General features: G+C 41.4%; 1 protein-coding gene across 1 annotated transcript in view; it reads left to right on the forward strand.

The window, feature by feature from the left end:
• Window positions 1-17,341, forward strand: part of trabd2b (TraB domain containing 2B) — a 68,226-nt gene extending 50,885 nt beyond the window's left edge. Inside the window, exons 5-7 of the mRNA XM_028586816.1 lie at window positions 12,897-12,993; window positions 15,893-16,177; window positions 16,555-17,341. Coding sequence (XP_028442617.1) covers window positions 12,897-12,993; window positions 15,893-16,177; window positions 16,555-16,789 — 617 coding nt within the window. The 3' untranslated portion in view covers window positions 16,790-17,341. The remainder of the gene's footprint in view (window positions 1-12,896; window positions 12,994-15,892; window positions 16,178-16,554) is intronic.
• The last annotated feature ends 385 nt before the right edge of the window (window positions 17,342-17,726 follow it).

Below are 17,726 nucleotides of genomic sequence, written 5' to 3' on the forward strand. Positions count from 1 at the left end.
TCCCTATTTTTCCTCCATCCTGCACACATCTGCAACCACACACATGTTGTAAGAGACATTCTTTATTTTCTTCACTTATACTAACAGGTTATTAGTATGAATTACAGACATGAAAGAACTTCAGCAGGCATAATTGAATTACCCCAGGCAGGACTGACTGAGCAGTATTACTCTCTCACTGGAGCCCGCTGTTGTGCAACTCAATCAATTTGAGTCTCCCGGTCTCACATGTTACAGTCATATAGCCTAATATATTTGGAATAGTCGAATTCTAGTGCAGTGACATTACCGTAAGCCTACAATTCATCAGTAAAACTCGACTAGTCAGTATTTTTTATTACCATCGTATTAAATGACTACATGTAATGTAAAGAAGTTGCTTGCAGTCATGAACCTTATCATTTAATCCCACAGCTCTAGGCAGCTATTTAGCTTCATTTACAGTAGCTTGTTAATTTGGTGTATTGTTTTGAGTCCTAAAAAATATAATAGCCTACATGGTTCAGTCTCACTACTCTTATGTCTTTTTTTTTTTAAGCAGCAGCGTCAGTTCTTTCAGTGATAAAAAGGAAAAGTTAGCGATAAGCTAGTGAATAAAGTTAGTCGCTAAAGTCATTTTTGTCAGACGTTACCTAGTAGAAGCCAAACCAGAGTATTAGACGTCCATTGACATTTGTTGGGTTACCAGAAACATGACGTCAAACTGAATTTCTCTGTATCTGCTGGACATGTAAGGCAACTATTTGCTGACACATTAGCCATTAGAACTTTATGAGGTGATAATATTAAGGCTGTGTGTCTGTCAGCTTGTTGACATCTTGCTAAATAAGCAAATTCACTGTATTGCTGAGAATTAGATGTGAAGATTGACATCACTTTCATAGCTGTCTGTTAAATATGAAGCTAGAACTAGCACCCAGTAAGCTAGCTTGACGTAAAGACTGGAAATGGGAAGGAAATGTCAAACTCACTGTCTCCACACAGTCTGTTATCCTTTTCCTTTACACCACTGTGGTCACTGCTGTTCACTATCAGTGTTATGTAATGGGGACCAAGCATAGGCACCCACCGTAGCATGATGATGTTAGCGGCCTTCGTGAGGCCAAGTGAATGCATCACTGTTTCCCAGAATTACAGCACCAGATGATGGAAAGCATGCTCACAGACACATCGTACACACATTGGACACTTGTTCTGTTGCTATTGTAAACAGATACAAGCCTCAATGTGATTTTCCATCATTCACTCAGCAAAATATGCATTCTTGTTCGCCCTCTCTCTCTCTCAATCACACGCAAACAGCAAACATACACTGTCATTTTCATACACACGGAGTTATCATTTGTGCTGACGAGTGAAGGAGCGCACGGAGGGTATAGACAGTGTGTTGTTGGAGCTCTGTGGTGTGCTTCAGCAGGTTTTCATTTGCCAGTTCTCTGGCTGCCGCTGCCTGGCTTTATTGAAAACATCCCATGGAATTTCCTGACGCTGCCTAGACACCACTTCACACACACACACACACACACACACACACACACACACACACACACGTCTCTGTATGTTTGCGACACAAAGTCATATGATCTGCAGAGATATTTATCGCCAAAAAGAGTAGTTACTGTCACAAAATACACATGTAGCATTGTTTGTTTTGAAGTCTGAGCTTTCTTTTTTTGTGCGCATGTTCTGCTGCACAGGCCCATAATAGCCCATTGTGCAGGAGAGCGAGCCCATATGTTTTGCAGTTGCTTGTGGTGTTGTGGTGTTGAAGTGATGACTGAGGGAGAGAGCCTGCTTGGTGTGCATGTCACTTTGTCTCCGTGGCTCTTCCTCTCTTAGTGCATATCTACTTTTCTCAGCCCTTTTTCTCATATGTCTGCTGCCTGCTCTCCACTTTGTCTTTAGCTCTAATTCCATCTTTCTATATGTCTCTCTGTATGGCCTGCCAGTTTAAGATGCTATCTTTCTGGCCCCTCCTTTCTGTCATTCTGCTGCTGTCTTGTCTTTATTAAACTGACGCCACCCCTCACTGCTGTCTAGCTCTGTATCTTCTCCCTGTCTTCTCCCTGGCATGATGCAGGAACATTTTATTAAGTGACGGAGATGCCATGTGTGCGTCATGTGTTGTCTTCTGCTCAGGGGAGAAGACAGATAGGGAGGGAGAGATAGAGATATATAATTAGTGCTTTCCTACTGACAGTTTGGACTTATCACACATTTAAATGTATTTTTAAATTGTTTGCTGCAGGGTAACAGTGTGTGTGTGTCACTACATAGTGTGTAGTCCAAATTTGGAATGGGCATTTTAAGTAATTTCCATACTCGCATTAAATTATTATTATTATTAACGTAATAGGGTCTGAAATTAGATTTTGATGACGCCTTGAAGTTGTGTGGGATCATTGGAATTGTTCTCCTCATTGTTAAACAACCACCATTGCCGATGAAAATTTATCTGATGTGAAATAATGTTCATGGATGAGTAAATGTATTAAAGTTCCATTCATGTTATGTTTATTCATGTTATGTCATTTCATTCTAATGAAATAGCCACAAGTATTGTTAGCTAATGTAACATTAACTTGCTAATTTACCATTAAATGAGTCTACTACACATACAGCTAACATACTGTAGCTAACGTTACAGTATGTAGCTAACGTTACAGTATGTGGCGAATTATACAGTGTAGCCCAGTGCAGTTATCCGTGGTCAAAACAATCATACTAAAAATAACTTCATGAGCATGTTATGCATTGTTGTAAGGTTATATCGTTGCCGTACATATTACCTTGGCGGCTGGAATTAGCCACTTGTCATAGTAGCACATCGTAGTAAGACATTGACAGATACAAAGCGAAAAAATAAAACCAATGTCTCAATATGTATGAATGAATACTGACGTCCAAATCAAGTAGGCCTACTTGAGTACTCATGCCCATCACTAGTCCTAGTCCTACTAATAATATTTAATTATTATATATAATAAGAGTGTCTTCTTGCCTCTTAAAAAGTTATGCACTGCTTTGCACTATCACTATGCCTACTCCTACAGAATGTTTAGTGCATACAACAGTGTACATTTTAAACCATCTTTTCAAATTTTGCACATACTTTTAATTATTTGTTGTATACCTTTTAAAAGAATATTAGCCAGTCCACTATCTTGAAATGACAAAACGGTATGTTTCATTGTGTTTGAAATTGAATTGGAAAAAGAATTGAGGCCTAACAATATAGTTTAATAAAAATGTCTTGCAAATAAACACATTCACTTTGCTATCTATCGAATGCCTAATGCAAGTACAGTACAGTATGTTCATCCCATCTGAATCACACAAACACATTGTGCTGTTTTTACACATTTAACAAATAGATAAAGCTAAAATAGGTGGGTTTTTTTTATATAATTTGTTACAAATTAAAGGGCCATTTACTAGTATTTAATACAAATAATTTTACCCTCTTCCTTTATGCTTTTGCTGGATCCATGAGATTTTCTCTCTATGATGAATGTGTGTGGTAGAGAGATCTGATTTTTTTTCACAGGTACTACTATTATCACTATTTGTAATGTTTTTAGAAAAATATAAATCCAATTTGTTTCTGCTCCGTATAAGCAGTTGACTTGAGCTGTAAGAACACATACCTTGTAACTACTGTAACAAAAGAATTAGCTCTATTGTTGTAGCCTACCCATGTTAGGCTATGTCCTTTTGTAAATGTTCAGGAATGTAACTGCAAGTTTGCGTGAGTACATCTTATGGTAACTCTTAGCTACACTGGTTGAATTCCTACCTCTAATGAAATCAACACAGCTCATTAGCTTGTTCAAAGATTACACACTTCATTTAGCAACTGAAAGAACATTTCATAGCCTTGTTAGAGCCAATAAGCTTAATGCTACATTTCATAAACACATGGATGCTTCAATCTTGTACGCTTTGATCTTCAACACTGCCCCTATATGCACACAGCAAAAACCATGCAGACCAAAGAATACAACAATACAAAGGTTCCCTTCTTGGGATCTAGTGTACTGCTGGTTTTCCTACTTGTCAGTTAAATGCATTCACCTGGTGGCCCAGGTGTAAATCAGACCTTGATTAAATGGTAAGAATGAAAACCAGCCGGCCTCTGGTCCTAAGAAACAACTGATGGGAAACATTGGTTTCTGCCAGCACAGACGCACACTCAAAAACACACACTCACGTGTATACACCAGCAAGCTACATACACAACCGCATGCCTACACGCTTACTTTTATCTCTGAGCTCATGCCCGCTGGGCAGCATGTCTGTGTAATGTATGCCAGCAACACACACATGCCACGTCACCGGCACATGCACACACAAATATGGGCTCCTTTAAAAGACATAAACAAGATGACACACATGTAAGCATTTGTATTTTATATTTAAAGGAAGTCTGCAATTATTTTCTACTTCACATGAAAACTCAATGAGCCTCCTTCTTAACTGCAACTTTAACTAAAGGGTGGAGGAGAGGAAATGAACTGACGGTGCAAGAATGAGATGAAAAAGATAAAGACTGCCATGAGACAGAGCTCAGTTAGAATACCAAGTGTGTGTGTGTGTGTGTGTGTGTGTGTGTGTGTGTCTCCTTCTCCACTATTGACCAGCTGCTCTCTATACTCCTCTTGCCCCGAGCAGGAAGAAATGTTAAAGCAGCTGACAGGAACAAAAACAAACAATGGGGGCAATTTTCAATTAATTTTCTTAGCTTCACTCAGCTCAGCTCCCTTCCTCTCCAGTCCTTTGTATTCCTCCTCCACTTCCTCTCTTTCCCTCTCTGCACCTTTCTGTTCTTCCCTCAACCCATTCACTTTCTCCACTTTCTCTCTCCCCACCATTAGAGCTTTGCAGACTGCAGCGGCAAGCTCGCACAGTCTAAATATTTAAATGTGGGGAATCACTTTAAAGCTTCTAACACTGAACCACTGAGCCCGGCCTCCAGCCTTTCTGACATGAAACGGTGTCGGGTCAACCGCATGCAGCAGTCGGCCTCGGGATCTGATCCCCCTCCAACTCTCTTGATCTCCGTATTTGACCAGAACTGCGACCAGAAGTTGGACGTGAACAGCCCCGTCAACAGCCGCCACTGGTGACACATCCGTATGGTGCAGGGAGGCAGACAGATCTCGTGCCACATGCGTTGGAAGTGAAGTCATTATGGAGATGAGGAATAAGTGAGAGATGTTGGAGGTTGAGAGGGAAGACTCCAGATTTCCCTCCTATAAACCCAGAGCCGAGCTGAGAGGTGGAATTTACCATCCTGCCTGGTCAGATTTACACATCAAGTGAAAGCGCTGCTCTGTTTTCAAGGCAATGGTTCAAGTATTTCTGAAGTACCGTGGGTACCGTAGTTGCTTCTCCGGCTCCACTCTGTTAATCCAAAGGCTGCTGTGTGATTTACAGAGGGATCCCAGTACTGTAAAACTGGAAATGGAAATGCACAGCAAGGCGCGGGGATGTGAGCCTATTAAAATCTTTGTTGCATTACTCATATGTTGTTAAAGGAAAAAGTGGTAGTGCTCTGCAGGATAAGTCAGAGAGAGACATTTACCAAAATACAGGTACACAATTACACTTGTGCACCCACCACTGTTACAAGTAGACAATTCACACTTAGCACATTAACAGGGCAGAAATTAACCCTTGTTTTGTCTTCCCGTCCACCATAAAAAAAACCTTTGTTGTTTAAGTTTCAAAAAATGTGGGTTTTTTTCAACGCTTTGATCAATTTTTTTCAACATTTTAATGGCTTTTTCCCAACTTTTTTGTGACTTTTTCAATGTTTTGGGCACTTTTTGACGTTTTTGGTGCTTTTTCTAAAGTTTGTAGGTCTTCTTTCAGTGTTTTTGACAGTTTTTTCATTGTTTTTGTTGCTTTTCCTAACATTTGTCGATTGTTTTTAGTTTTCTTTTACATTTTTAGCGCTTATTTCGACATCCCATATTTTCTGTTATAAAAATACTTTGAAAACGGTTCAAATTTGACCCGAGGACAACATGAGCCTTAATAAATTAATTGAATCCTAACAAATGTAGATGCTTCCAACAAGGCATGAGGAGTGACTTAATTGATTTTGATGAATATGAAAATGATGCAGCCTTGCAATCACCAGATCTCTACCCTTGATTTACAACGAGAACCTTGTAAAAGGGTTTTAAATATGCACGTGAATCATGATATAATGCTAAAAGACCATGTGTCCGTGTGACGCAGGTTTGGCTGGAGTTGCTGGAGTATAAACTCCAAACCAAGTAAAAGGAAGGACAGAGCTGTTATTGTTACTTTAAATCCTCATATAGTAGCATTTGGGCTCCCACAGGGTATGGGTAGATCACCAAACTGGCCTACCAGGCCCAGGGGCCCAAGGGCTCAGGGGACCCCTAAGCCAGAGCCTCTGCCTGATGTCGCTGTCATTAACTTTGCATTTTCTGTCACGTAGTCAAAGGGCTTTCATGTCAATAACAGAACCCCTAAAGTCTTAATAAAAAACAGAAGGAATAGCCTAAACATCCACCCCTGATCTGTCTGAATGGGGCCCCTCCATCATATAACATGGGCCTACAACTGCATGGCCACGCAGTAGATTCTTTTCAGTGCTTTTATACATGCATGCCCAGGGACCTATTGTCTGATAATTGGCCTACGCCACAGGGTGGATATTTTAGTCCTGGACAGATATTTGTTTAACAACCTGTAACCCCAAAGTTATTGACCACATACTTTTGCTCTTGTGTTTTGGAAAGGCAATGAAAACAACACCAGCCTTCAAACTGTTGATATACTGAGTATTTGAGCCCCATGCATACGGTTCAACATGTGGAGAATTCCAAAGCAGGCTTGCAGATAGGCGACGTACGGTGGCTAAGCTATGATTGGACGGTCGCTGTTTGGGGGCAGGGTTTAGAAAAGGTTCAATTAAACAACTACGGGAGATTTTAGACTGACGTGGTAGGCAGCGAACTCCACCACCAGCAACATCAAAACACCAAATGAGGGAGGATTTTATGAAAGAATGGTGTTCATCATTACTCCAGTAAAGGTTGTATGTATATTTAACTAATCTTTCTTTATCTTACTTGAATATTTTTCTTATCTTTTTTTTATATTATACTTATTGCACCGTGGGTCGGAGAGAAACGTATTTTCAATTGCTCTGTATGTCTGGCACTTATTGCAGAATTGACAATAAAATTGACTTGACTTGGTGGTCCAACACCTGACATTTTTCCTTTAATTTGTCACCCAGTAGACACCTTCACACACAAACAAATGGAGAAGAGAGGAATTTTCCCCATCGTCTCTGCCTGTGTGCACACACTCACACTGGAACACGTTTCCAAAAAAATCTAAAGAGGAACACATGCTTGTCAACTATAACGTAGATTTAATTTTTCCTCTCAGTTCTCTCTTAAATGTATTCTCTCTTTTCCCTCATCTTCTCATCGCTCATCCATCTGTTGTTCAAATGGCTGGAAGGCAACAGCTTGTGTTTATTTGAGCCATAATGTAGCAACAGCACCCAGCATGCATTCTGGCTGGGTGGAGAATGTACGTACGTCAGTGCAACCCTCCTCGCCCTCTGATCACACTCTCCATCTATCCTCTTTCTCCACCTCTATTCACTCCTTCAAGCCATTCTCCATATCCATCTAGCCTGTCTGTGTCCTTCCTCTTTTATCCGCTACTAAACTGCCCATTTCTACTCTCCTCTATCATGTTTTCTCTCTTCATTTTCTTACTGTTTGTGCTCTGATTGCAGTTTTCAAACGAGGCGGTCTGCTTGCAAGCCATGTGGGATGTTTTAAAACCACAAGCGCGTATCAGTTGATCCATTGTTTACACAGTGTAATTGCAAACACATTTGTTTGTGCAAAACTGAAAAATAACATAATTCTCTTCCTGTGAGTTTTCTTCATTTTTTGGACCGCTCTTTAATCCTCAACTGGCTCTCTGTTTCCATTCTCCTCCTGCACTACTATCAGCTTGTCTTTGCACTTCAGAGGTTGTCCAGAGGAATGTAGAAATAGACATAAAGGGATTCATGGTGAGACTGAGCCTGTGATGGGGAGAGGGAAAAGAGAGCTAGAGAGATAGAAGGAGGGCAGGCCCCAGAGGTGCCGACATGGCTGGAGTCGATCCCGAGTGGCAACCACAGAGACATGCTGGAACAACTCCGTTTGCAACAAACTGATGCCTTCATACCCAAACTGGCATTGGAGGAAAAACTGACAGACAGAAAGTCAAACATATAGAGGATGGAAGACAGAGCCACGGTGACAACGCAACGTGCACAGATGCTTTAAAAAGACATGATTAAGTCTGGAAAGCCAGACAGATAAAGAGATAGGCCTGGAGACACACCGACAGACAGGGAGAGAAGTAGAGTACATTAAGTCGCTACTGTAAGTGGAAATCAGGATGAAGAGGTTATTAAACAGAGGAGTAACTGGGTCATTAACTCTGCTCTCAGGAGCCGCAGGAGGGGAAACACCCTGTAAGGTAGTGTACACACTGCAAAAAGTTTCCTACTTAAAACTGAATCTTTTTTTTTTTGTTTTGTTTTTTAGCAAAGAAACAGATTTAAGGCATATCTGCTTTATTATAGTGATGACAGCAGAGCTGTAAGAAAGACCAGAGGGTTGGGTGACATGTGAAAGTGGTTTGAAGTGGTTTGAAGCCACATTACCACAAGTTACATTGCTTCGGTCTTAAACTAAACCACAGAACACTCTGAATATTAAACACTGTGCATACATGATGATAAAGACGGAAGCTGTGTCCCTATGTCCCAATTCCATATTAATAGTAAGTAAGCTTTGAGTATGTAGTTCACACTGGAAAATAGTTCCTCAAAAAAAGTCAGTACTTGAAGACGCTTGAATTTTGAGTGTGCTGTTGATGTATTGTCCCACTGAACTGCTGTCAGCGGGACAATACACTTCGGAGCATCTTGAGTCCAGTGTGTGGTTAGGTTTAGGCTATCAACATCTCTTTGATTAAGGTTAGGAAACGATTGTGGTTTCGATTAAACATTAAGAAGCAAGTAAACATGTCGTGCCTCGTGCTTCAAGGTCCTTTTTCAGTATTTAACCAAGACCGCAATCTTTCCCTAACCTTAACCAAAAGCTCTGAGTGAGTGCCTAAACATAACCCTAAAAACACTAATCATGGAAATAGAGGAACTGCTCACAGCTGCAAAACATCAAAACAATAGTGATCCAGCACTAGGGCGGAAAAAGTATCACGTCTTTAGAAAAATAGTTTGCCTCCTTGTTAAATGTAATTGGCCTTCCAAAGTCATTAATGTTTGCTGTAGTAAACAGAAAAATACAGTATATAGCAGGTGCTAAATATAATATGTAGGGAGTATGGCATTTGGACATAGCTTTCTGTACATTATATTTTGCTCTCTTCATGAGGACGTTCATTGTTCCTCTTTTACTCGGTTTAGATAAAAGGAAGAAGTAATTAGATCACTTCCTGTGGAGGATTTTGAAACGTTTCTTAGACCTGTGATGTTCACACCAGAAAATATCAAATCGAGAGACAAATATTTGTATACTATAAGTAACTTTCACACACACACAGCACAAGCATGTTTTGCAGTGTACTACCACTGCAGTCAGCCTACGAGCGCACCATGCAGCAGGGGAGCGATTAGGACTCAGCTGACCTCTCATTACGTCTTGGCTAATGGAGCTGTTTGTTGGGCCTTCTCTCTGCTTCAGAGGCACCACACTGTTTACTGTCTGGATAGTCCAAAAACAAATATACTAGCCTGCGCACACAGGCACGCACATACACACACACACACACACACACACACACACACACACACACACACACACACACAGTCATCTGTATGGAAAGAGCTATTATCTCTACCAGTCACTCACCCACACACAGGGATGAACCACAAAAACACACAGAAACAAGCAATACACATGCCACTGTTGTCAGATGAAAAGCTTGTGAATAAACGTTTTTTTCCAAAAGTCAAAATTTTTAGGAACTCAGATAAACATTTTTGTTTGTTTGACAAATTGTGCCAACTCATGGGGGAATCCCTCAATTTAGGTTCAAACATCAAGTTAGCAACATTTGAGAAGTAGTGTTTTTTACCCTTTGCCTGTGTGTGTTGTGTGTGAGAGGCATACGTGTATGTTTGTAGCTGTTTGTTTCGTTTATTTGTGTCTTTTTTTTTTAGCCCTGTGTTGCAGACTAAAGTGTTTGCATTGCTGGCCTGTTTGTTTGTGAACACAGTAGGTTGTTTAAGGAGTGGGTGCATGTTTACAGGATCACGTGAACAACAAATGGGGTATTGGGTATACTGAAGGGGATACTCAGCAGATTGGACGCCTTAAGAATGTCAGATTTACAGCAGGTGTGTCTTATAAATGAAAAACATGTGGTCGTGTGCCGGGCTGCAAAGAAAAACTACAATTTCATCATACAAACAAACAAACACACCGCTCGGTCTGAGTGTGTTATGGATTAGAGGTAGACCGATTAATCGGTTTTGCCGATTAATCGGCACCGATAGTTGATTGGTGGAACTATTGTAATCGGCAAAAATCCATACCGATAGTTTTTGATGATGCCTTTGTTTATGTTTTCAACCAATGGGAAGGCAGGTCCGTCACACATTACGCCTTATATGGGCATCCAAGCGAGAACGAGTATAGTGGGAAAGATAGATCCCTCCAGGTCAGAGATCGTCTGTTACCGTTCTAAACCAACAGTTTAACTGTGTTTATTTGTTATTTATTACTTTTTGTTTCAGTTTGAATGAATGTCTTTTATTGACTTCAATATTTATATTTATTTCATTTAGCATGTTTTCATGGTTCAATACAGTTTTTTTTATTTTTATAATAAAGTTCAGCACTGTTTTACTTGGAGTGTCATGTTTGTTTTTATCCAGTATCAATTCTAAATACTATCGGTCGATTAATCGGTTATCGGCAAATACGGCCCAACCTAGCTATCGGTATCGGTAAAATCCACTATCGATCGACCTCTATTATGGATGACAGTAGAGCAGAGGAAATAAAGTCAGCTTGACCTCACACCCGGCTGAACACACAGGGGGTGTTCTTCTCTGCCCCCGGCCTGCAGAAATTAATGAAATAGCTGCTTGACACAGATATGAGGGTGTCTGAATCTGTCAGCATGCGGTCCCTGACTGAGCTGACTTTGGCCCCAGCGTCTTGTGAGGAGAAAGGGATAAAAGAAAAAAAGAGAAGAATGTAAGAGAGGAGAAGAAAAGAATTGCTAGGGAATTTGTGTAGTGGGGCTTTTTGGAGTGTATACATTTTAGCAGGATTTTTCTCTTATATTATTATCTTTTAAAATGTGATATTATGTGATAGACTAAGAGCAGACGTGTTAGCAGCTCTGTGAGGCTGCACTTAGACACAGCGATGCACTCACAATGGCAATGCTAACATGCTGATATTAATCCGATATGTTTACCATCATGCGTTTTAGCACGCTAACATTTTCTAATTAGCACTAAATACAGTGTACAGCTAAGGCTGATAGGAGTGTTATTGCAGGCATTAGGTCAAAACAAACCCCAAAGTATTGGACAAATTGAAATTTTGGCCTGATGGTGGCACTAGAGAAAAGGTTAAGGGATCACATTATTACAATTCATCATGAGGGGGGACATGTGTGTACCAAGTTTTATGGAAATACTGTACATGTCTTCATTTGGTGGGTTTTTCTATTGAATTTGAAAAGATCTAATTTATCCTAACCCAGAAAAGTTCTTACAAAAACAAGGATAAGAATCCTCACTTCTGCAATTGTGAGGATATTTAGTCTGCAAAAGTATAGCAAAACAAGAACACACACACACACACACACACACACACACACACACACACACACACACACACACACACACACACACACACACACACACAAATACATACACCCACCTTCACCCAGACAAAAACTCACACTCTCCCCTCTGTGTAATCCCCTCTGAACTCACCGACACTCTGTTGTTAGAAGCCTCCTCTCACTCCGCAGCCTATGCCGGGGCTGCCTTTGAACTTGGCTGCCAAGAAAGTGTAACACCGCGTGCCTCTTTCTTTGACTCTCAGGAATGATCAGGAACATTATGATGATAAAATTGGCAGGGGGTGAGGAGCTGAGTGGGAGCAGAAGGCCCTGACAAAAAAAAAAAAAAAAACGCGTTAGAGGCTCGAATAATGTCAACGTGTTGTTAATAAGCTGCAGGAGAGAGCTGAGGTGTGTGAGTGTGTGAATTCCTGCGGGTGTGCACATTTTTGCAAGCGCACAAATATGAATTCTTCTGTTTGTGTGTGTGTGTGTGTAACGGGGGGTGATGTCAGGCTACATAAAGCTTATTGCTGGGTTGAGTGACGCAGGATTATCGGCTGATGGGAGAAATAAAAAGAAGCTTTTATCAGCGTGGGGCTGGGGCCCTCATGTTTGATGTCTGAAGGAATTATACACAAGGTGAAGGAAAGAGGGGCAGAGGGGGCAGTTAGGATGAGTGCCGACAATATGGGGTCAGGCATCCCTACTGTAAAAATATCATCTTTGGTGTGGGAGGTCTACAAACTAGTGTTGATCCTGGGGTCCAATGTTTTTATATATATATATATATATATATATATATATATATATATATATATATATATATATATATATATATATATATAAATACTTAAGTTGCTGTTATTAGCATCAAAATGTTTCTCTATTAAAACCCCGTCCAGGTGTCATACAGACAAAATGAGTGCTCAGCAAAAAAAAAAGAACTTGCTTGAACATTGCCCTACTGCTCTTTGATCTGTCATGACTTTTGGCCTTTTGTCTACGATTAGGTCACTTCCTGGGGAACCACAGTGTACTGGACATCCTGAGACAGGAAGGCTACGAGATCGTCCACGTGCCCCCTGATCACCAAGAGCCGGTCACAGAGTGAGTAGTCTCACTTTGCCAGACCATCAACACGCTGCGGAGCGGAGGAGGGTCTGGTTAGTCCGCACAGCATGCCGGGATGGGAGAAAAATGTGCTCTGGTTTATTGGCATTTCTTTAAACCAATCACAATCGTCATGGGCGGCGCTAAGCGCCTTACGGAGCCGCTGTAAAATAATCATGCGAGAGAAAACGCTGATTTGACAGATAGTCTAGCTAGCCATCTCAATTTACCATGCAGGGGATCTGAGGAGCAGTTAACCATAGTCCTCATAAATCCACCGGAGTTTAAAATTTCAACACAAAGAAAGCGGAAGGAAACGGACATAAAACGCATGCATCCGGCGGAATTTCCTGCGGCACCGAAGCAATCCCGGAAGTGGAACGTCAAGGATATAGACTACAGAGGGAGTAAGCAGAGATAACAGATTGTTTGACTAAAGTGCCGTGCTTACAAAGAAATACAGCAAAAGCTGATGTTTGCTTGGTCTACAAAATCACAACGATTGTTTGACAACACTGCATCTGACAACATGATAATAGAACAGATGTATTACTTTTATTTTTGCGCAGTAATCAATCACAGGTTACACTTCAAACCTTGAGATCCTGACACGATGATGAATGGAAAAAAAAGAGGGGGTGATTTTGTGCTCGCATCACACCATTAATGTTATGGTAATATGGACTGTGAAACAGAGCTTAATAGTTTTTGGCAGGCGTGCAGATACATGTGCACATCCATCAACTCCGTCGGCCCACATCTGTCTTATTCTCTCTAGAGTCTAGAGCTATTTAACCTTATTTATTGAAGTGCAACGCAGACACAGTCCAAATTGTGCTCTGTAACAAATAAAGCAAAGCTATGCAGGAATCCTTTAATACCTCATCAAGTCGCTCACCTCCACCCCCCCTCTCTCCCCTGCCTGCCAAAGGCGAGCTGCCAGTGGTGGTTCGGACTGTTCTCAGCAGCCACTGGCACCACGGTCGGGTCAACACAAACACACACTTACGTGTGTGTACGCAGGGTGAGTGGAGGGATGCACAGTGCCAAGGAGCAGGGCTGAACACACACTTAGTGTAAACTCCCACAGATGCTTGGCGTCCTGCAGCAATTCTTCACAAAAAAAACTCTACAATTCCTCCTAATATCTCACTGTGTCTGTGTGTGTCTGTGTGCGTGCGTGTGTGCGTGCGTGCGTGTGCACACTCTTTTGGCACAGAGCAGCTTCCCTCTCACCTAGCGAGTTGTTCCACGAGCCCATAAAATAGTAACAAAAGCCACCTGAATAAGGGCGGAATTGGAAACGAGGGGCATCCCTTTAAAAAAAAAAAAACAGTAAACACATCCCACATCCCCAGCTATCCATTCAGCCGGGGATTTTACGAACTTCTCCCTGCAAACTACAGCTGTAAGACCCAACTTCCCCATCTCCCTCCGCCCTGTTTGCAGAGTTGTGGGCTTTAGCCAGTGGTTCTGGTTTTTAAAGCTGACAAGTGGACTGACTTACTGTGGTCACAAAACACTCGCATTCGCTGCACACACAAACACACACACACACACACACACACACAACCACACACTTGCACTTGTGCGCACAGACACTTTTAGCTGCCTGATACAAGGTAACATGACAGGCGAGGAAAAACACCACAAGATGGCTGGATGAGAGGTGTTTATGAAAGCTGTTAGACCTGGAGTGTTTCGGACCGATTTGCTAAAGGTCTTTAAGAGCAATTATATGACTGACAGACAGAGCAAACTGGAGGTGGGTTTGGCTCCACAGTAGCTTGACCGCAGGCCTGGAGCTATCATCACCCTGACCAAAAGAGGGGGGGGTTCATGTCTGTAAAAGTAGAAGTGCAGACCAGTGAATTTATGATGACCGGAGGGACCAAACAAATTTTTAGAGAACCGAGGAAATCATGACTAAAATCCATCCTACGATCCACCATATTACATTTAGTAGCATATCAAATATCGTAATCTAGTAAATCAAAGTTCGACACGAGCATAGGAAATTCTGAATTTTTGACTTTTCACTGCTTGTTTCAGTGTAACTCCCATAGGCGTAATTTACAGGGGGGATGGGGCAGGTTACGACCCTCCCCAAATAATCTAACGTGGCCAGTGCAACCCACCCCAAAAACCTATTATATTATTATATTATAATTCCCTTTCTATAAATAAAGACATCACAACCATAAATTGATGCAGAAAAGGCACCAATTGTTACAGAAAGATTTACCAGAATGCAGATAATTAAGTGTTTGACGCTCAAAATATCAATTTTTGCTCAAAATTTCATATCTCAACCCCCCGTGTTGAACCCACAATTACGCCCTTGGTTACGCCAATAGATGAGGTGTACAGTTGGTTCGTTTTGATGTCCTACCTTAAAACACAAAGGCACATGCGAGCCACATTGACAGGAAAAAGAACAAGAGAGGAGAAAGTATGAGTAATGGGTGGAAGAAAGAGGAGCGGGGCAAAAGATTTTCTATGAGAGGCCGGCGATTCTGGGTGGTCCGCTTTGGACAGATGTCAGTTTTGACGCAACAGTATGGCCACACGAGTTACAACTTCCTCTTATGTTGCCTGCTGGGTATTTCTGCCAATTGGGCAGCATTTAAAGGGCAAGGCGCCCTCTGTGGTGTTCATGTCCTTGACTGAAGTCAAGAAATATAAGTGGAAAGCAATCAAGTGGTGAGAAACCACAAACAATAACATTCAAAAAGAGAAACAGTCTTATAGTTCAGCTCAGCTCAGACGCAAAAATGCTTATTTTCCATCTATAAGTCAAACTTTGAATACACCGATTATTCATATGGTCAAAAAACCCAGAATGGGCTAAACTTATCTATATCCTCCCTTTATGTTGTTTTTTTTCCTGCTCCAGGAGCAAACCAGCTAAAGAGCCTGCAGCACGGCCCAGCGAAGAGGGCACCGACACCAGCACGATATCTCCCGACAGCTGGCTGACCAGTCCAACAGACATGGAGCTGGAGCTGGACGACCCAGAGAACATGCCCGGCCTCGGAGACGAGGAGCTGCCTCACATTCTGCTCCCCGACAGCCTGAGCCAGCTGGAGGAATTTGGACGGCACAAGAGGCCTCGCAAAGTTCACCGCGGCCACGGGAGGCCCCGCCTCTTCAGTGACCTGTGGGTTCGCATTGGGGATAGGTGAGATACCTGATCTGATTACTACAGTGATTTTTAGCTCTTTGAAAGATATTCAGCTCTATAAAGTACCTGAAGGTGTTGCCAAGTTTTTGGAAGTAGCTGCTGGAGTGATATTCATGAAGATTTGAATATAGATATTTGATGAAAGACAAACTTTGGTGCTTCAAAATTGATTAGATACGTTAGAGCACTAACCCATAAAGTGGTAACGGTGGTAAACATATTGTATATCTGGCAACTCTTGTATAATTCAGATCATAAGGTCAACTAGCAAGTTTAAAAGTATATTACATTTAAGAAGCTGGAATCAGTTAAAGATAAAGTTTTTTTTCTAGTTGCAAGCTAAACCCTGATATCTTGTGTCCTCTTTCCTGCAGCACTACTCCACCACCTAATGTGAGGATAATAAATGGCTATGTGACAGTGGAGCCTCCGCTGACCCATCAAGAGCAGCACAGACGGATGGAGATCTCCGCCACAAAGCAACATCCCAGCCCAGCTTCCTCCACTCCGCCCAACCCAAGCTCAGCGCAGCCAGCCTCGGTCCACAGCACACTCACACTGGCTTGTATTTTAGCCTGGCTTCTATCACACATGCTGTTGACCTCCTGACCACAAGACAGCATTATCTCACAGACAAACACTACAGACACTACTGCCTCCATACCAGAGCAGTGGAATGTACCTGATAAACAAGGACTGACCATCAGCACATGCAGAAAAGAGATGGAGGAACAATGGCCGAGCCTGCTGTCGGCCTCCAACTACAGGGAGGGTTCAGCTCCAGCCTGCCCAAGTCTTATCAAAACTTGTCAAGTCTCAAAATGTGTGGAAGAGATCTCAGACATGACACAAGCAACGAATGAACTGTGTTCAAAACTCTGAAAGTATTATGGTAGAATAACAAACTTAGCACAATGAAGAGCTGTAATTCTGAAGAGTTTGCGAGGTGGAACTTTCTAATGAAAACTGTAATACTGTATAGACGAAAAAGACATTAATAATGAGAGTAGGACATACTAATACCAGTTATAACTCTGTGATAAATGAGTTGAATGCTTACAGTCAAACAGTACTGTGTAGGAGGTGGAGCACTCAGTTGCCACTCTTTTGTAAATTGTGCATTTTGTTCATAAAGAAAATTGTATATTTATTATTTGTGAAAGAAAAGAGTATATTTTCTTGCTTTTTAAAGATAAATAAAAAAAATAAAAAAAACGTAACAAGACTTCTTTTTTTTCCCAGTGGACAGATCATTTAGGTTGGATGTTCATGGCCAAATGTTGGAGGAAAAATACAGTCAAATAGATCAAATCTACAGCAGCCTCCTAAAGACAGATAGCAATAAATAAAGACAGATCCCCCCCATGTTTGCTCTCTATGTGCATTCTTATTATTTGTAATACTGATTAATTACAGTAATTGGGCAGAATTTCGTGACATGTGTACATTACAAATTGGCTATTTATAAAGCTGAAGATGCATCCTTTGTTTATGGCCTCTATGACTACTCTCCTTTCTCCTTTGTATTGTTTTTACTGCATGGACT

This window comes from Perca flavescens, chromosome 9 (genome assembly GCF_004354835.1).
Source record: "Perca flavescens isolate YP-PL-M2 chromosome 9, PFLA_1.0, whole genome shotgun sequence".
Taxonomy (NCBI): domain Eukaryota; kingdom Metazoa; phylum Chordata; class Actinopteri; order Perciformes; family Percidae; genus Perca; species Perca flavescens.